The 21087-nt window shown below is 42.0% G+C and overlaps 1 protein-coding gene across 1 annotated transcript in view; it reads right to left on the reverse strand.

Annotated features, from left to right (window-relative positions):
- LOC121924316 (alpha-2-macroglobulin-like protein 1) overlaps positions 1–21087 on the reverse strand; it is an 81260-nt gene that overhangs the window by 34275 nt on the left and 25898 nt on the right. The window contains exons 11-19 of the mRNA XM_042455673.1: positions 19890–19999; positions 19161–19325; positions 17260–17493; positions 15749–15812; positions 13086–13231; positions 11974–12120; positions 10391–10555; positions 5534–5630; positions 851–995 (exon numbers count right to left, since the gene is read on the reverse strand). Coding sequence (XP_042311607.1) covers positions 851–995; positions 5534–5630; positions 10391–10555; positions 11974–12120; positions 13086–13231; positions 15749–15812; positions 17260–17493; positions 19161–19325; positions 19890–19999 — 1273 coding nt within the window. The remainder of the gene's footprint in view (positions 1–850; positions 996–5533; positions 5631–10390; positions 10556–11973; positions 12121–13085; positions 13232–15748; positions 15813–17259; positions 17494–19160; positions 19326–19889; positions 20000–21087) is intronic.

A 21087-nucleotide genomic window follows, 5' to 3' on the forward strand; every position in this document is an offset into this window, starting at 1 on the left:
GAACATAATCATGGGATAACCACAATGTTGTGTGAGAATCATCACGTGATTGCACAATATTGATGGGAGCATCACACTATGCTTTTTTTAATGATGTAATAATAGCCATAAATAAATGAATGAATGAATAAATAAATAAATAAATAGCTTGCCTTTTGCTCTCTCTTTCTTCTTTGTATCTCTGTTCTTCAGCTAGTCTTAGGACAAATCCCCTCTATAGGACATTACCAAATAAAAGCTAAAAACATTACTGTATATAATCATGTATAAGTCTAGAAATTTAGGTCAAAAACTGACCCCCCAAAATTGGAGTCGACTTATCCATGGGTCAATGTAAATACTGTATCTTAACTCTTATTTAAAAGAAGGAACCATCCCCTGGTGAAAAGCAAGAGTACAATCTGTCCTGGAAGCATTGACCCCCTCTACTCTCTCATCCATCCAGCCTCAAGAGTGAGCAGAAAGAGTTATATTTGCTTGAATTTTGTAAGTTCTTTGACATTGTTTTACTTTGCCTCATTCTTTAGATCCTTTGCTATATGCCCTAAGTTTTATCTTCGACTTATCCACAAGTCATAGCAAAATCCATAATTCTGGCCCCAGATTTTGCCCTCGATTTATACATGAGGTCGACTTATAGTCGAGTATAGACGGTAATATAAATATAAATTCATGCTTCTTAGTCATGCTAAAATTGAGAATGTTTTGGAATTCCTCCTGGACAGACAGTTGAAATGGAGGACATGTCCTGGAAAAGGATGATATCTTGTCCCCCTAGTGTGGTGGCTAGAGGAAAAGGATGCATACTCACAAGTGCTATTTGTATCCTCCCTCCCAGAGTTTTACTTACTTGACATGAACCAGATTCCAAACCCAGGTCTCTGGAAAGTGTGTCCTGGGTTTGCTTTTCTCTTCCTTTTGGGGGCCTGAATCAACTGGTTGAGATACTTCATTCGTGACACTAATAGCCATAGGAACAGGTTCATGAAAGGTTTCTATAGGAAGAAGCAAATATGTAAGCCATAATAAAGACAGGTTGTCATCATCATCATTTGTTTCAGTATGTTTAGAGAAGTATGGGGTGATGGTGACTAAACGGCATGTTGACTGATGAAGGAACTATTGGATGTTCAGCAGTCACAGAGTGGAAGGGAAGCAGCATGCATCAGATAGCAATAGCAAGTACATTTCTATACCACTTATCAGTGAAATAGCACTACCTAAGTAGTTTACAATGTGTAAGCCAATTCCCCCATAAGCTGGATCCTCATTTTAATGAAAGGATGGAAGGCTGACTAGACCTTGGAGCCCTCCTTTACGATTGAACTTACAATGTTGTGGCTGCAGTATCAGCATTTCACCACTGCGCCATCAGGGCTCAAATGTAAGGTTAAATCAAAAATGGGTAAGCAGTTGAGAGCATGGAGCTGGATCTTCCCCTCTCTGACTCTGTGAGTGCTAGTGACAAGAGTGGAGGCACAGCTATGCTCTTGGCATCATAGGCACCACAGTATGAGCCGCAGGGATGTTCCTGAATCCTAATTTAGGGTCTTTGAGTTGGTTCCACCTTCACCACCTTGCCACTTTTTCAATTGGGGAAAGGATGTGGTGGATGGAGCATCCCAGTTTCCAGCTGTTAATGTGACATTTTAGTGTTATGTACAGAGGCCTGCTGGAGCACCTCTCTCCTTTCCACCATGAACGGGATAAACTAACTTCAACCTGATATTAAATCCAAACTAGGAACTGTAATTATTTAAACTTTGGTCAGATATTACGGTTTGATCCTTCCTTGTTTTAATAAACAGTTTAAACTAACCATGGTTTGGCTTGGTTCAGATATTTATTTATTTATTTATTTATTTATTTTAAAAGAGTGCTTAGTTTAAAACAGGAACTGGATACCCCACATCTCCTCCTCACATCTGTGCCACAGGAGAGCTGAGGGACGTGCAAGTCTGCAGCCTCTGCAGCCTCATTCCTATAATCCTAAATTATTGTTTAGCATTGTGTCTGCACCAGGCCTTTTCAAGCCCTTTTCTGTGTGAGTAACACAGAGCACAATCTTCATATAGCTTTAAACCACAATGTGGTACTGCTCAAATGTGTGTTTGACTGCTAGTCCCATCACCTTAAAAGCACACAACAATAACAACCCATCATCTTTGCCAGCATTTTAGAATGTGACTAATCAACTGGTTGAAGACATGCCATAAATGGCGCAGTCAACAGGGTCTGGGGAACTTCTCCAACAACCATTGCAATCCATTGGCCTGATCATAGCATGAGGCAGCCCAATAAACCTTCCTGACTGTCAGCACTTTACATACCCATTTACATAGCTGAGCTTGACTAGAGATGGCTACAGCCAAAACAGCCATATGCTCTTTCTATTCTTCCAAGATTTTGGAAGAAGGTGAAGTCAGCAGATTAAATTCAAAATTTAGCCGTGTTAGTCTGTAGAATCAGTATGTAGATAGATCTTGTAGCACCTTTGAGACTTATTGAAAAAAGTTGGCAGCATGAGCTTTCACAGACTTAAGTCTACTTTGGCCTGAGACAGACGGGCCAAAAGCACCATCTTCCTGCTGAAACTACAGTTCCGGAGAGCACGGCAACCGTACGCTCCAGAACCCTAGTACATGCAGGAGGAGACCTAATAGCAGCCTCCCATCCACACAGGGGGCACCATCTTTACAGAAGTGACGCATAGCATTCGCACATCGCTGTGTGTTGCTTACAGCGTGAGTGCACCAGTGGCGCACTCACGACGTAACCTGGGTGCCACAAAAAGAACCCGGAAGAACTGGGTTCTTTTTACTCCAGAGGAGCGTCTTGTGGGCGTCCCTCCAGAGTTAACACGGGTGCCTGCAGACCACCATTTTTGGGCGGTCTGTACCATGCTTTCCTCAGGTCCAAATGCATCTGAGGAAATAGACTTAAATCTATGAAAGCTCATGCTGCCAACTTCTTTCTTTCAGTTAGTCTCAAAGATGCTACAAGATCTCTTTGCAGATTAAAGTTCTGATTAATTTTTTGTACCTGTACCCATTAAAACCTCTTTTGGCTCATTATTGCTGCTTAGTTATGTTGCTTTTAGTAAATGACCAAATATTAGTTTTAATATTTTAGTGTTGTTTTAAGACTATTGTATGCTCCTTCCAGGTTCTTCCAGACAAGGCTTTCACTGTGCATTCACATCCCGCCATACTCATGGAAGTAGACTGGAGATTTAGACATTGTTCTCATTGAGTCTAACTCTCCTGCATTTTTGTTCTTATTGTTTTCAACAAAACAAATTCTATTAAGGAAAAAAGATAGAAAAACTGCAAGATGACTTTTGATAGCAGTGGGAACCCTTTGTCTGGACACACCCCTTGTATATCTTTAAATAGAAAAAAATGTATATAAAAACACTGAAAGTAAAAGTATTAATAAATACAGTATATTTATTTGTCATCATTGTACACACTTTAAACCTGCTTCCTGAAATTATGTAGTTACTTTTTCAAGGTGGCAACACTAAGAGAGTATCAGAGGGAATCAAAGTAGCAGGAAGAAAGCTGAAATCAGAAAACAGTACCCACTGTAATTTTTGAAGACTATGGCGTGATACAGACAGCCAAAATAAAGCTGCTTTGAGTCACTTTGAAGGTATGGTGTTTCAATGATACATGCTTCCTAAGAGTTCAGAAGCTGCACCAAAGCCATGCTCCAGTCCTAAGGACTGGAGTGCAGCTTTGGTGCAGCTTCCAGACTCTTAGGACACATGCATCATTGAAACACCATACCTCCAAAGTGATTCGAAGCAGCTTTATTTTGGCTGTCTGTATAGGGCCTATATGATTATATTATATCAAGTTCATTTTGCATGGCATGGTGGTCAAATGAGTGGTTAAAAGCAATGCATGTTCTCTCTGATTAACCCATTTCCTGTCCTACAATGAGATTTCCTCAGCGATGTATACCTCAGAGTTCCAAGTAAGGCTCATATTTACCTTCTAATGACTAACAACAACAAAAAAAAAATTCACAGCATTTCAATGCAGTGAGCAAAAGCACCTATGATAACAAGCAGGTGCCTTCCACTACTACAGATGCAAGAATTCCATGTAATCTACCTCACCTGTAAGGCCAAGTGGTCTTCTCTGCTGTTTTATCTGCAGAGTCGTCTTTCTGGATCCCCCCTCCAGCACATTTTGTTCAGAAATAATAAGCAAAAATCACAGGCATTTTAACATTTATACACAATTATATGTGCAGAATGTCCTTCTTAGTGTACTGTACTTCCCTTTTATTTGTATCTCTATCATTCTCAACCATCATCATCACGGGCTGTGAGAAAAAATAAGGATAGTTCTTGGGAAGATAAGGTGCACACTGTTCCATCCTGCTGCCATGTGCAGTGATTTGTCAAAGTAACATAGTATTATCCCCATAAATATATGTAATTATCTCCAAAAACTTTAGAGGTAAGCTGATTCTTCGCACACAGCTGCAACTTAGGACCAGTCAATCCATCAACTGAAGGGATCTGCTAGATTCCAACCTTTCAAAAAAGGGGAATGTGGAAAAGGATGATATTTAAAGAGATACAAACAAAAATAGAACATTAACAAGACCATTTGTGCATATATAATTGCATAAAAGTAGAGAGCCAGCATGGTGTAGACTGTAGGACTAGGGAGATTGTCCCATGCTTTTTTTCACCAGATCAGGGCATGGGATCAAATGGGTGAAAACTCCTGGTGGACTCCTGGCTTTCCCATTCACCAGAAATGTACACCAGGAGTCTGGATTGTGTTTGCGATGTGGCCTGAGTTGGGCATGGAGGCATGTAATAAGATCCATTTTCACCTGTTTAAGCCCATGCCCAGCCTTTGCCCAGGTTGGGAGAAAAAAACATGTGCAATAATCTAATAGGACTCTGAAGATCAGGAATCAATTCCTCATTAGGCCATGGAAACCCATTGGCTGACCTTAGGTGAGTCACATCCTCTCAGCCCCAATAAACCCTGTAATAGCTTTAGGATTGACGTAAGTGTAAGCTACTTTAGGATTGACACAAATGTAAGAAACTTCAAAGCAAACAACAACAAAGAAAAGGGGTATTATTTTGCTTCTTATTTGCAAACCAAATCCACGTGCAGGGAAAGAGAATCAGGAAAGATTGATCTGTGGTTGATAGAGCAAACAGGATCACCTCTCCTGATAAAACACATGTGTGGCAGATTCAATGGAATTTGTGCAACTTGAGAATGATCACTCCTCCTCCTTTCTGTCTCATTCAGGCCCCCTCACCAACATAGCAATAGCATGTACATTTTTATACTGCTTATCAGTGAACTAGCATTTCCTAAGCAGTTTACAATGTGTAAGCCAATTGCCTCCGACAAGCTGGGTACTCATTTTATCTACCTACAAAAAGGATGGAAGGCTGAGTGGACTTGGAGCCTCCTCTAGGATTGAATTTATAATATTGTGGCTACGGTATCAGCATTTAACCACATTAGGGCTCCTTCTTCATACTGACCTGGCTGAAATTTCAAAAGCCTTCTTTCAAGCGTTGGCACCTCACAGGAGACTGGTTTCTTAACTCTGGTGTTGGTGAACATTTTTATCCCGAGATGCTGTAGAAATCAAAGGGAGGAGAAAAAGTGAGGGATGAAAACAGAACAAAATACAGGCAAGTCTGAATTTACTTTATTCCCATTTACAACATTTTAAAGTTACAACACTTTTCCAGAAATAAATAAATGACACCCACAATTCCTTTGCAACTGTGCGACGCAGGGAAGGCAAGAAAATGAAGGAGTTGAGTTGGTGTTTTGGTATAAGAAAAGCTCGCTGGACTGTTTTTTTATTTACCTACCAACACTGAGGGAGAAAACACCTGAGGTCCTGGCATTACTATAAAAAAGAATTTTTAGAGGAGGAAGAGGAGGATTATTTTTCTTGCTTAGAAGATGGTGTGAGAGGTGGAGGAACAAACTGACATTTTAGTGTGGCTGGAGGGAAGGGTTTCTTCTGCCTGCTTAGTTGGTAGAGTCTTGATGGGAACAGAACAAAAGAATAACTTTACCAAAAGGTTAACTCTGCTAAGCACAATGTAGTAAAAAAGTACAAAAAACCTTATTGAAAGTCTGCTTCTCACCATAACAACAACATACAGTCGGCCTTCATATCCACAGTTTCTTTATCCACAGATTCAAGAATCCAGGGCTTGAAAAAATGTCCAAAAAATATAAATTCCAAAAAGCTAACCTTGATTTTGCTATTTTATATAGGGAACACTATTTTACTGTGAAATTGTATTTAATGGGACTCAAGCATCCATACATTTTGGTGTCCATGGGGGTCCTGGTACCAAACTCTAGCAGATACCAAGGGCCTCAATGTACTTTATTATGATCACAGATCAGACACAAACCAAAATGGCTCTGAGACAACAGGAAAAAAGGAAAAGACAGCTCACAGGTACAAAAGTTTCTTTCCTTCTTTCTGAGTGGCAATACAGAAGTCAGAACCAAATCAAGATTAATAGCTGAGGCATACCACAATGGGGTTTGACTGGCTTTCTTCTAGTAGAATATACTAAATTAGAATACATGGCAACTTTCAGAATGGAATCTTTGGAAGAATCTGAAAGAAGACATGAAATGTAAAAATGATCAAGTCTACCTGGGAACCTCTACAAAACTGGGTCTATTAACTGGGGATATCCTTATAATAGAGAGCCAGCATAATATACTGGTTTGAGCATTGGCCTACAACTCTGGAGACCAGGGAGTTTATCACACAGGACGAATTTCTCTTGATTTAAATGAAAAGAAAGTGGGGCCAGAATGCATTTACGTGAATTCGCTAGTTCAGCGAATTTACGTGAATTCAAATTGCATTCAAACTGACTTCCCATTGCCCAAAAATAGCTTGCCATTGCCCAAAATTGCATCTGATCACCTCTCACGTAATAGCGTGCAACCCTATGATTGCGTTCGGACTGACTTCCCATTGTCCAAAATTGCGTGTGGTAATCTATCATGCAATAACGTTAAACCCCATGATTGCGTTCGGATTACCATTGGATTATACTTCCAATTTCCCTTGTCTGATAAACTCCCAGGAGACCAAATCACTGCTCAGCCAAAGAAACCGACAGTGTGACCTTGGGCAAGTTACAATCTCTCAGCCTCAGAAGCAAACCCCCTCTGAACAAATGTTACCAAGAAAACTCCATGATGGGTTCTCCTTAGGGTACCCATAAGACAAAAATGACTTGAAAGCACACAACAATAACATCTTACTGGCAATATAGTAGAACATGGCCACTGTTTCAACCATGCCAACTAGCAAGGGATATATAGGGAATTCATAAATATCTTCCCTGCAGTAGAGCAGATGGCAAGATCTTAAAATGGGCCCAAATAAAGGCTCTGAGATGTTTGGGAATATTCAGAGCATAAAGGTAAACAGCTGAAGCAAAACTGATGCTACTGGATCATTTTGGATTCTAATTCTATCATCTGCATTCTGCAATAATCTTTCATTTATTCACTGAGAGGAAGAGAGAAATCAATCGGTGTTTAATGGAAGAACCTTTTTTAATGCAGCAAATGTGTTGCCTCTCTCTCACTGCACCTGCTGCACAAGACAGATGTGCTGCCTACCCCTCTCTTGCTCTGCTTTCTCCACCTGGGAAGTCAACCGGAGAGCAGAAGAACATTCAGTCTGTCCTCTATATTTGCAGGGGTTAGGGTTGCAAGACCCCTGCAAAAGTGGAAAAAACATGACTATGTGTGGGAAGTTTGGAGAGGTGTGTGTGCAAGTGCTCCCCTTCCCTCTCATGTGTGCATTCCTTACCGCCTTCCCTTATGCTTTGGCCAGCTGAGGGAAGCTTCCCTCGGCCAGCCAAAACATGGGGGAAGGTGCGAGGGACATGTGCACACCCTTCCCTGCTACTTCCTCCCTCCTGGGCCCCCCGCCCCCTGAGCGGAAAAGCCTGGGAGGGAGGAGAAGGAGGAGCGCACATGTGCCCTGCCCGGCTCAAACTCACAAACAATGAAATCCGTGAATGTTAAACTGCCTGTGTGAACAGCTAGGTCTTAACCTGCCAGCAGAAGGCCATCAAGGAAGGAGCCATTCTGATCTCCCTGGGCAGGGAGATCCAGAGTCTAGGGGCTGTCACCGAGAAGGCCCTCTCTCATGGGATGCCAACCCAACCAACCGTGCTTGTGATGGTGTTGGGATGGAGGGAAGGTCCTCTCCAGAGGATCTCAGAGTCCAGGCCAGTTCATACAAGGGGAGATGGTCTACCCAATAGTGTGGACCTGAGCCATAGAGGGCTTTATAGGTAATAACCAGCACCTTGAATTGTGCCCAGAAATAAACTGGCAGCCAATGAAGCTTTTTCAACAGGGGTGTTTGTTATCTTACCTTTCAGCTCTTTGAACCAGCTGAATTTTCCAAACATTCTTCAAAGGCAGCCCCATGTAAAGTCCATTACAGTAGTCCAAACAGGATGTAACCAAGGCATATACCACCATGGCCAGATCCGGCATCTAAAGGAACGGGCGCAGCTGGTGCACAAGTTTTAAATGTTCAAAAGCACTCCTTGTCAAAGCTGAGACCTGGGCCTCCAGGTTCAAAGCTGAGTCCAAGAGTACTCCCAAACTGTGAACTTGTGTCTTCAGGGGGACTGTGATCCCATCTAACACAGGCTGGATCCCTATTCCCTAATCTGCCTTCCAACTGACCAGGAGCACTTCTGTCAACATTGCAGGGGTTTACATTGTTTACACTGCAAGTTCAGGGACACAACCATGATATAATTTGAGACCCACTTGTTTTCTCACATTTTAGCCACCATGTCTGAAAGGTACTCCATCGCTGCCCTTGCCATTTCTGGCCATAATCCAGGTAAACTATACGGAGAGCAAGCAAGTAGAGATCTATACAAATATTGAAGGATTTATGTAAGTTTCCTTAACATTGGTAAAGTGAAAGTCCATCTTTTCAATTTCTTCTTCATCAAAGAAATCTTCAACATTCTTCTCTCCCTGCCCTTCACTTTTAAAAATGCAGTCTAAATGGTGACAGTGGTGTGGGTGCACACTCATGCACAAATGCAAAGATGTTGGGTGCAAGCGTTCCAGCATATTTTAGCCTAAAGCTGATACTACCAGGATTTCAGCCTTTAGAACTAGAGGTGGGAGTAAACATTCAAGAGAGGAGAAATGATGTGGGGATATGGGACATGACTGTCTCGGGAGCACCACGGGGCCAGATGTCAACTTTGTTATGTTTTAATGGGTGTTTGTATGTATGTTTGTTTAAATGAATAAGATGAATGTTGTGGTGTTTGAATATATATGTCTATGTTTATTCATGCTAACTGGAAGTGCAGTGGTCTTTCCACATTTGCTGGGGTTAGAGATGAAGGATCCCCATGAATGTGGAAAAACTGCAAATAAAAAACACAATTCTTTTTACCTATGAGAACACCTCTCTAGGAATCTTCAGGTCTTCCAGTACAACTCTATGGTCAACATCTGCCAGATGCTGATCATAGATACATGCTGGAGGACCTACAAATGTCTAGAGAAGTGTTTTCTCTAAGACCTTCTAGGTTATCCAGTATAACTGTATGGTCAACCTCTGGCAGAGTTGCACTGAAGGATCTAGAGATTCCTAGAGAGACCATATTAATCAAAACCTCAAATAATTAAATCCACAAAAGTCAAAGCTGCAAATGTGGAGGACCAACTGTACTATCATAAGCTGTAATAAGTAAGCTTAATTGCCAAACCGATAGAGGTTATGCTCTTGTTGTTAATATTATATTGAATGAGATCCCTGGTATATGTGTAGTTATGTATTTTCCTTCATATTGTTATATACTATATGGTTTGATTATATGCTTTAAAGATGATGAACTGTGTGGCGAGAAAGCTAAGGCAGGTTATCACTGAAGAGGACCAAGCAGGTTGGAATGCCAGCTGCATGTGGGAGGAATTTTTAGCTAACAGTAAAGTGAGGGGGGAAGAACTGGCAAAACTCAAAGCGGTTTTAATGTTAGGGGAATGGGGAAAGCAGCCTTAGCCTGCCAAAATTATGGGGAGGAGTAATAGACATTCAAATATTGAATGGGGGGGGGGTATACCCAGTTCTATCCAAGATGTTTTCCTAGTAACATCTCTGTAACTTCTGAAATAAAGCCTTGCTGTTTAACCTACAGAAGACTGATTTACTGAGTTGGGAAGTTTACACAATTCTTGACACCAGGTTTGGCCCCAGAACTTGAGGTTTCTCTCCATTGACTTAATCAAAATAACTCAACCCAATCTGAAGCAGAATAGACATCAAGAGAGGCTGCTTTACCGAGGCCGCTCACCTGGAAAAGACTATAGACATCAGGCTGGCTTTGAAACCAGGGGGCTATAAGAGACCGCTTTGTCCTCCCTTCAGATGGCAGGCATGGGTATGGCTCAAAATCTTCCAAGTGATACATAAATCCTCTTGCACCAATCAGCCCTTCGTCATAAAATATATCATACACCTAAAAACAAGAGATCATTAGAATAACATACCTTCCAACATTTCACAGAGGAAAACCAGGACACCAGGCGTGCAGCCAAGCAATATCAGTGTTCAAAAGAAAAAGTTACTACTGAGGAAGAATATCCAAGCTAGGAGAGGCTGCAGCAGTTTGCTTTTGCCTGAGCCTCCTGGGAAGGACAAGATTCCAGCCCTACTCTCCTCTCTCCCATGCTGAGCTAACTGAGTCCAAACTACTTTTGCAGTTTAAACTCAGTTTGTAGAAAATGAAGTAAGCTGAGGACGAAGAGGGAAAGTGAGAGGAGGAGCGAAGAAGTGGGTCATTTTAATAGCAGCTGAAAGATAGGATGGCAGAGCATTAATTGGGACTGTCCCTGGAATATCAAGATAGTTAGAGAGTATGCATAGCTTTGGAAGCAGGGCACATCTGGCCATGTGACATCAGGGTGCGTTCAAGAAAACAAAAGTTATTAATGGGGAAGAACAGCTAAGCTAGGAGAGATACAGCAGTTTGTTTTTCCCTGAGTCTGCTGGGAAGGGCAAGGCTCTGCCTCCTACTGTCTATTCCCTTCTTCTGAGTGAACCACTGCAAACTACGTTTGAACTATGAACTCAGTTCACACCAAAGGAAGCAACCCAAGGCAAAGGGGTAAAGTGAGAGGAGGAGAGAGAAACTGGGACATTTTAAAAGCAACTGGAAAAGTTTGGGGGGCTTTTTTGTGATGGTATCGAAAGAAGTGGCAGCTTTTTTGTTACTACCAAGGCACATGACTTCAAACTGATATATGATTCAACACCTATTCCTGCCAAGTACAAAACAATTTAGTTCTTTTTTCCAGGCCAATGAGCTAGTGATGTATTCAAATCTTTCAGTCCAAGTCTTAAGACAAGTCTTAAGTCTCTAACTTCAAGTCTGAAGCTGAGTTTCAATTCCTTGCAACAAGTCAAGTCTTTCAAGTCAAGTCTCGAGTCTCAGGTCTGGGAATCAACTTTTAACAGAAAGCTGGGATGCGTTTCTTGGATGGAACAGCAAATGCGTAAGGCAATGGGCTTGAGGTGGGGCTTGAGGTCTGCTTGGCAGCCTGTCCATTCTGTACATCAGAGAAGCCTTCTAAAGCTTTTCGGATGCTGTAGAAGGATCCTTCTGCCTTAAGCTCATCGCCTAATGCATTTGCCATTCCATTCCAAGAAATCCATCCCCCACTTTGGGGGCAGGCTCTTGCCTGGTTCTCAAAGTGAATGACACTATCAAGTCAGTCACGAAAAATATACAAGTCTCATCTCATGTCAATGAATGTGTCATTTTTGCCAAGCAAAGGCCAAGTTGTTGAAGTGACTTGAGTCCAGTTTAAGGCCAAGTCAATTAACTCGAGTCTACATCACTGCTAGATCCTTCCTAAGAAATATGGACCCCCTTACTTTTTCTGGTGTCAAAGTTGCATTCTCCTTCAGAGCAACGCTCTTATCAATCGCACAGAGTGAGCACAGTGCACCTGGGGCTGCTTCTATTTCCAGATTGACTTTTGACCCTGGAAGCTCCTCTTTTTCTGAGAAGGCCACTTTCACCTATGGATAGAGAGGAAGGGAGAGAGATTTTTCAGATGGGAGACTTGCATTGACATGGTTCATGATAAGCAGCACTACCAGTACTATAAAGACTAGTATACAGTGGTTGATTTCTTACCCACCTCCACCCCCAAAGCACATACATTCAGCCCTCTGTATCTACGGATTCTTTATCCACGGTACAGATTTAAAATATTTAAACAATATATAAATTCCAAAAAGCAAACCTTGATTTTGTCATTTTATACAAGGGATACCATTTTACTATGACACAGTATTAATGGGACTTAGAATCATAGAATCCTAGAGTTGGAAGAGACCACAAGGGCCATCTAGTCCAGTCCTCCTGCCATGCAGGAACTCTCAGCCAATTCTCTAATAGGACATGGTTTCAAGAACTTTCACCGTTTTAGTCACTCTCCTTTGGACACGCTCCAGTTTCTCAATGTCATTTTTGAATTGTGGTGCCCACAAAATTAAAAAATAACACAGAAGGGAAAGGTTATGCTAGAATGATAGCATTTTAATTTTTAATGGAATTCATAATGATTACAGTCAGCCCTTCATATTCACAGATTATCCATGGATTCAAGCATCCACAGTTTGAAAATAATTTAAAAATGTATAAATTCCAAAAAACAAACCTTAATTTTACCATTTTATATATGGGACACCATTTTACTACACCATTGTATTTAATGGGACTTGAACATCCACAGATTTTGGTATCCACAGGGGTCCTGGAACCAATCCCCAGTGGATACCAAGGATCCACTGTAGTTTGGTGACACTTTCATTTACCTTTAAACAGCTTTGCAGCATTGATGTTGCTGTTTTATAATAAACAGCAAAACCTGTTTGACCACAGATGATAGTGAGAAACAAACAAGGGTACACATGAGCAGCAATGTCTCTGACAGCCATCTGTTTCCATCCACTTACTTCCTGAGGAATTACATGCTAACCTTATGCTTGAAGCACTTGTCTATTGTGAACACTTCAATGTCAGCCGCCACCTCACCATCTGCAAAGACAGCATAAAGCAGGAGCCTGGCCATGGGTGCCAGGTCAGAGCTTGTGGACAAGGTGAGAGAGAAGGTGCCTTTCAGGGCTGGAACAGGGAAAAGAAGAAAAATGTCATGGTTAAGGAAAGCATCAATATAATCCTAATTTTTTAAAAAAATTGTCATATGTTGATAAAGCTTGCATAATATGGGAGCTGAGGGATTTAACTGGTGATGGACAAAGAGAGTTTGCATCCACCGCTCTTCTCTGAATTCTTACCTTCCAAAACCAAATATTTGATTCCATAAATAAGAAGAAAAGAATACCAGGTAAAGAAAAATTTCCACTGAGAATGCATGTTTCATTTACTCTATTATTTCAGATAGTGTAGAGAATGTCAAGAGTCAGCATGGTGCAGTGGTTTTTACTTTCCTCTACCCGAACGGGCCCCTTAGAGCCTGTTCAGGCGGAGGAAAGGCTCGGGAAGGCGAGGCCTGGGTCATGTGCCCAGTCCTCTTCCCCCTGGCTTGCCTTTCCACCACCCGAATGGGCCCCTTGGAACCCGTTCAGGTGGTGAAAAGACCCGGGAAGGAGAGGCCTGGATCACCTGGCCAGTCCTCCTGCCCCTGGCTTGCCTTTCCTCTACCTGAACGGGCCCCTTGGAACCTGTTCAGGCAGAGGAAAGGTCCAGGAAGGAGAGACCTGGATCACGTGCTCAGTCCTCTTCCCCCCGGCTTTCATTTCTTCCACCCAAATGGCCTCTTGGAACCTGTTTAGGTGGAGGAAAGGCCCGGGAAGGAGAGGCCTGGGTCACCTGGCCAGTCTTCTTCCCTCTGGTTTGCCTTTCCTCTGCCCGAACGGGCCCCTTGGACAGGGATGTAGCTAGGATTTTAGGAAGGGGGGGTCCAGACTAACTGCCACCATTATAATGGGGCTTGGGTGCAGCGGCACAGCAGCAAACACCATTCATTTTTCTAATGGAAGGGGGGTCCGGACCCCAAGAACCCCCCCTCCTTGGCTACGTCCCTGCCTTGGAGCCTGTTCAGGTGGTAGAAAGGCCTGGGAAGGAGAGGCCTGGGTCACCTGGCCAGTCCTCTTCCTCCTGGCTTGCCTTTCCTTTGCCTGAATGGGTCCCTTGGAACTTGTTCAGGCAGAGGAAAGGCCTGGGAAGGAGAGACCTGGGTCACGTGCTCAGTCCTCTTCCCCCCGGCTTTCATTTCCTCCACCCAAATTGGCCTCTTGGAACCTGTTTAGGTGGAGGAAAAGTCCGGGAAGGAGAGGCCTGGGTCACATGCCCAGTCCTCTTCCCCCCGTCTTGCCTTTCCTCCACCTGAATGGGCCCCTTGGAGCCCGTTCAGGCAGAGGAAAGACCTGGGAAGGAGAGGAATGAATGGAATAAATCAGAATGGCATATCCTTTATAATGAATTTATATGCTGATGATTTCTTTTATTTCTTTTCTTCTTCCAATTTTCCTAGTTATGTCTTTAATTTCTTCTGGTTTATTCAGTGTATTTTAACATGTTCACTGTTATAATGACTGCACAAATGTTTTATGATATAAAGGGAAGAAACATTCACTGCTACATCTTACTCAATTGTACATATTGAGTATTACACAGTCGTGCTTTGAGTCCATCTTACCTATGGGATCACCTCCTTCCATATAATCTATCCCATACTCTCAGGTCCTCTGGAGGACATTTACATCAACTGGCCAGGATGAGACTGGCAACTGTCACCCAGAGGACCTTTTCATCGGCTGCCCGTAGACTGAAGAATGACCTGACAGAAAAGATTCAACAGCTAAATGTGCTGTCTGAATTTAAAACAGTATTAAAGACTTATTTCTTTTAGCAGGCCTACCCATTCATTTTTAAACTATAAAATTTAAATTGGGATATTTTAATTTTATGCATGATTATTTTAACGTGTCCTGTATTTTTGTGTTTTACCTTAATGTGTTTAAATGGTTTTATGTGTTTTAATCTGTTTTGTACCCTGCCTTGAGCTTTGGGAAGAGGTGGGTGAGAAATAAAATTTAATGAATGAATGAATGATTATTCATTATACATAGAATCATAGAGTTGGAAGAGGCCGCAAGGGCCATCCAATCCAACCCCCTGCCATGCAGGAACTCTCAATCAAAGCATCCCCGACAGATGGCCATCCAGCCTCTGTTTAAAGACCTCCAAGGAAGGAGACTCCACCACTCTCCAAAGGAATGTGTTCCACTGTCGAACAGCCCTGACTGTCAGGAAGTTCCTCCTAATGCTGAGGTGGAATCTCTTTTCCTGCAGCTTGCCTCCATTGCTCTGGGTCCTAGTCTCTGGAGGAACAGAAAACAAGCTTGCTCCCTCCTCAATATGACACCCCTTCAAGTACTTAAACAGGGCTATCATATCACCCCTTAACCTTCTCTTCTCCAGGCTAAACATCTCCAGCTCCCTAAGTCGTTCCTCATAGGGCATGGTTTCCAGGATCTTTACCATTTACAAATTAAATCTATATAATGGAAGGCAAGCCCAGCAAACTTGATTAGCCTGGTGTCATGGGATGTGTGTCATCCCACATGACTTAATCAAAAGTGTAGCTAATGCATCAACATGGTTTCACCCACTTACTCTCATCTTTGCCAGCTGGCACTTGCTTCTGTCCACTATAGACAATTCTGCCTCTTGACACAACCTACAGGGAGACAATATGTTAGGACAGGGCAACAGGGAACATACACACTTGCACATCAGCACTGCCAAACAAAATAATACCATATACAGTTGGCCCTTGGAACTCACTGAGGAACTGTTCCAGCCCCCCCCCCCCCCGCAAGTTCCAAAATACGTGCGTATTCAAGCCCCATAGGCTTGAATGGGGCGCATGCATGCATGGCGTTCCAACTCCATTGATCTCAAGGCTGCGGACTTTGAGGGGTGACTGTACATACAGGAAAAATATAGGATTTTGTTGTATTTTGCTGCATGGCCAGCACAGCAATCCCTGAATATGATTTCTGAAATGGTATCTGACACATTTTCCATGGTGTATTCTGGACTGTTTCTGGGATGAACATGACTTTATGAACAGTCTGTTTGATACTGGGCCTGCTGTAAACTTCTTTCTGTTCCCCCTTCAGTCCATTCAGGATTGCCAGTTCAGGATTATTCCAAGTCGTAAGGGTTTCTGGGCCAAAACCTGAGACCTAGGGACATCGTCTGGTGATGTCATTGTGTATTGTGCATGAATTACCAACCACAGTTGTTTACAGTTTGTTACAGAAACATAGGATCACAGAATTACAGGATTGGAAGGAGCCCCCTAGAACTATGAATCTAACTCATTCAATGCAGGAAATCAAGCTAGACATCCTCAGCAGGTAGTTGTCGAGCCTCTTTTTGAAGATGTTCAGAGAGGAAGACCCCCACCATCTCTCCAGGCAATTGGTTCCATAGTCAAATAAGTCTTAATATCAAGAAATCCCTTCTAATGTTTGACTGGAACCTGCCCTCCTGTATCTTAAAACCATTGGATGTGGTTCTACTCTCTGTGGCAGCAGAGAACAAATTTTCAGCTTCTCTGTATTTCATTCTATTAGTTTCAGATCAATTTTCTAGTTTATCAAGGTCCTGCCAATGTGTTAGTGACCCCTCCCAGTTTTGCATCATTTGAAAACTTGGTAAGGATTCTCTCTAACCCATCATCAAAGTAACTGATAAAAATATTGAAGAGTGCTGGCCCTGGGACAGAACCCTGTGGCACTCCACTTGAAACTTTTAGCCAGTGTGAAGCACAGCCATTGATGACGACTCTTTGAACATGGGTTTTCAACCACTTATGGCTCTGTCTGACAGTGTTCTCATCTATTCCACATTTAACCATTTTCTAATCAAAATATCAGGGGGGATTTTATCCAACGCTCTCTTGAAAACCAGATAAACATCTACAGCATTCTCATTATCTACTAAACAAGTGATCTGATCAAATATATGTGTGTGTGTTCAATATTGCATTTTTCCTTTCCTTTCTTTTATTTTCTTCCCTATTTTCCCTTTTGCTCTGTGCCCATTCAGTCACTCATTTTTCTTCTCCAAACTACACCTGGAGTTTCCCCACTTTGCACAGATTGCTAGATACTCACCAAGTAATAGAAATCTATATGGTCAGCCTCTGGGTCCAGTTCTTTCCGGTCAAGGATGTAATCCACCAGTACTTCCTGATCCTTCCCACAGGGCAGCTCTTCATCTACATGTTTGATCTCAAGAAAGCTGTTGCTCTCTGAGTAGAAAGGCTTCACCCACCTAAAAGCTTCATTACGTATTACCTCGAGGTCAGATGCATCATGCTGGGTCACATTAAAAATAGCAGACCTGCCCTAAAAAGCAAAAAGATGCAAAGAGGTCAGAAACAACCACTCAGTCAAAGATATTTGCTAGCAGAGAGGAAACCGTGGGCTACTTTTACTTGTGGGGGTTCCTTTCCAGACCCCACCACCAGCAGGACAGATAGCAAAAACCATGGGAAGTCAACAATAGTGGTGTGTACGTGTGGAGCCGTTGAAATCAATGGGGCTTGGCATCTGTGGATAGCAAGCCTGCGGTTGGGGAAGACAAGCTGTCGATGCATTTCAGGTGGAAAAACAAAAAATTGGAAAGGACAATGTGAGTTCAGATGTGGAAGATGAGTTTATGTCAGTCAACATTTTACAAGTGAAAATTGGAATAAGTGTGGCTAAGGAACATCAGGGTGTAGTGAAGATGGCAAAAGTTATTAATGAGGAGGAACAGACAAACTAGGAGAGGCGACAGCAGTTTGTTCTTGTCTTAGCCTATTGGGAAGGGCGAGATTCTACCCCTTCTCTTGCTCCCTTCTCCTCCTGAATGAGTTGGATGAGTGAAAAATACTTTTACATTTTGAACCCCATTTCCAGTAACCAAAGTAAGCTGAAGAGAAAGGGAGAAAATGAAAGGAGGAAACAGAAACTGGGCCATTTTGAAAGCTACTGAAAAATAAGGACAATAGAAACTAATTGTGATTGTTTGTGCTAAATCAGGACGTGTGTGTGTGTGTGATAAATTGCAAACCTTCTGGTGTGGCTTACATCAGATGACAAAAACAAAAACAGTAGAAAAGAAATACTTTATTTTTGTTAGTTTAAACTTTTTAAAGAGGCTAACAACGACCAGAGAAGTATAGTAAATTGATAAGAATCAGATTTATTACAATTTAAAATCTATATCAATGAGATGAAAAAACACAGCAAGTTGATGAAATATCAAATTATGATCATGTTTAAATATGTTAAAACAAGCAATTAAAAAAATAATAATTCAGCCATTCAGACAGGCTAAAGTCCTATCTAAGGGGCTGGACAGACCGGGAGAAAGGGGCAAACAGAGGCCGCCCCTTTATCCCCTGAATTGTTGCCGTGCCATCTGCACAGCACCGGCAACAATGTGCTCCATGTGTGTTAGAGTTTTAATCTTCTCATGTGTGTTAGAGTTAGCAACCTTCCCATGTCTATGCTTACTAATTACTAGTTTGCACATAATTCTACAGGGGTTTATGTACAGTATATATAGTTATGGTGGCTTTTTGTTTGATTTCCCCCTTCATTCTCTCCCTTCCTGCATCACACAACCTAAAGCTTCTCTATCCTTCATAAGAGCCTTGTTTTTGCAGAGCCTCTCTGCAGGACATGATTATTATGTGTCCTCAAGAAATTTCTGATTTATGGGGACCCTAAGGGGAATCTATCACATGGTTTTCTGGGGCTGAGAGAGTGTGACTCACCCAAGGTCACCAAGTGGGTTTCTATGGCCAAGTGAGGGTGATATAAAAAGATGGTACCAAACACTTTTCCTGATACCTGCTAATGCTTTCTGGTTTTCTTTTGGTTTTCTCATGAAGCTGAACCTGTGTTTGACTATAGATACATATTTGTAAGTACAGAAGAGTAAGCTTGCTTCTTTACCAGCAATGTGAATCCCTTTGTCTAAAGCTTGATGTAACGCCTCCTTTGCCATCTGTTGCAAAACTTACCCGTAGTGCAACGTGAGAGTTGTTCCATTCAGTTGTGTCTAAGGAGAAATGAACCTCTCCATTGTCATCTGTGACATACGACAAGTGTGTCTCCACATCATTGACATCGACAGTAAGATAGACAGTCTGGTTCTTGAATGGTACCTTACTCACAGTAAATTTCATCTGTGGGAACAAAATCAAAATAAATATGTTGTTATTCTATTGTGGGCTAAAATCCATGGAAATTGTGAAAAACCATTTTGCGGTATGTAATAGGTTGCATAGTCCTGTGCTTCAAATTTCATAGCTTATTTCTCAGGAGCATCTCTTGGCCAACTCAACTGTTCTACATTCTGAATGACAAGAAAGTGTTATATATGTAATTAAATGGGGCATGCATATCAATGGCATACATTCCTTTGCTTATAAAAAAAAGAATAACTTGGTTGTTAACATCTCTGTAATGGTGAGACTCAAAAATAACAACATTAATCAAATGCATGCTTATTTTTGTTTTTAAATCTTGAAAAATACTTCAAAGTGAGTCTGAGGACCTTCTTGAATATCCTTCCAGGTAAACATTACTTGCTCTCCCAACATGAAATGGCATCCCAGTAGTGCCTTTGAACACAGAACACAAACATAAAATACGCCTTAACTCCTTAAGGAACAAGCTTATCAAAAGTGTGATACCAGTTTTGCACTCCAATGGATAGAAAGATTGCACTGAAGTAGTTAGGATCTGACCTTTCCTTTATATGGAAATCCATGTTTGTAGTATGGATTGAGATTGATGAACTCTACTTCAATTGCTCTGGTGACAACAGCGAAGTGATGCTCTCCGGAGAGTGTCACTCCTGCAGAGAGAGAGGGTGTAGTGGAGGTTGACAATCAACTTTTGATTCAATGCAACTGCAGAAAAAGACCACTATAAAAACATGACAAGGTCCATCCCTCTTTCAAGAATCTTGCTAAGAATGCTCTGGAAAATGGCACAATGTAGGTTTAAGTTGCACTGGGATCTTCTAGGGCAAATATATTCATGGGCCCATTCACTGTTGTCAGTTGAGCTACTCAGAAGGCATACAAAGCAAGGGTTGAATATCTGAATCCTTAGTGGGAGCCTAAATGTCAAGTTACACAAGCATATTGTACATATTGTAGTTTAGAGATCCACTAGCATGTTGAGAGGAGGTGGTAGCATAAGGTCACAATATAAATACCATTATGTAGGGGCATTACTAAAGGGGTGTGGGGAGTGTGGTCTGCACCAGGTGACACCATAACATGAGGTGACACGGCTGCTCCTGAAACATCTGCCTTTTAGCAGAAATGGCTGTGTCCATTTAAAATACTGAAAAGATGGTGTAAGTGGGGTGAGGATCAGAGAAAGAGAAAGCAGAGGCCTAAGGGTTTTTTAAAAATTAAATTTAAAATTTAAACATTTTAATTTCATTTTTTTTATTTTAATTTAAAAATTATTTTAAAAATTTATTTAAAAATATCACCTCTTACCAAATTTTCACTTTAACCACATGAAACAATGTGCATGTAAATACATTTAGGTTGCGTGTATGATAATTTACAAGTACAGTGGGCCCTTACGCCTTACCTTACATGGGAGATCCATTCTGGACGGACACACACCCAGCATAAGGCATAAAGAGAAGGGTGGGCCAATGCCATCAGGCCTCCCTTAAAGGAACTGCGCCCTCCCCGAAGGCATCCAGCTCCATCCTGGCCTCAGAGGGGTAGAGAAGGGTGGGCCACTGCCATTAGGCCTATCCTTAAGATACAGACCCCTCCATCTGTCCATCTGCCATGGTCCAGGCCTCAGAGGGAGAGAAGAATGCTGGACCTGATCCCCTTCCCCTCAACCATTCCCTTCTCCTTCTGTGTCGTGTCTTTTTAGATTGTAAACATGAAGGCAGGGAACCGTCTAATT

This window comes from Sceloporus undulatus, chromosome 2 (genome assembly GCF_019175285.1).
Source record: "Sceloporus undulatus isolate JIND9_A2432 ecotype Alabama chromosome 2, SceUnd_v1.1, whole genome shotgun sequence".
Lineage (NCBI taxonomy): Eukaryota > Metazoa > Chordata > Lepidosauria > Squamata > Phrynosomatidae > Sceloporus > Sceloporus undulatus.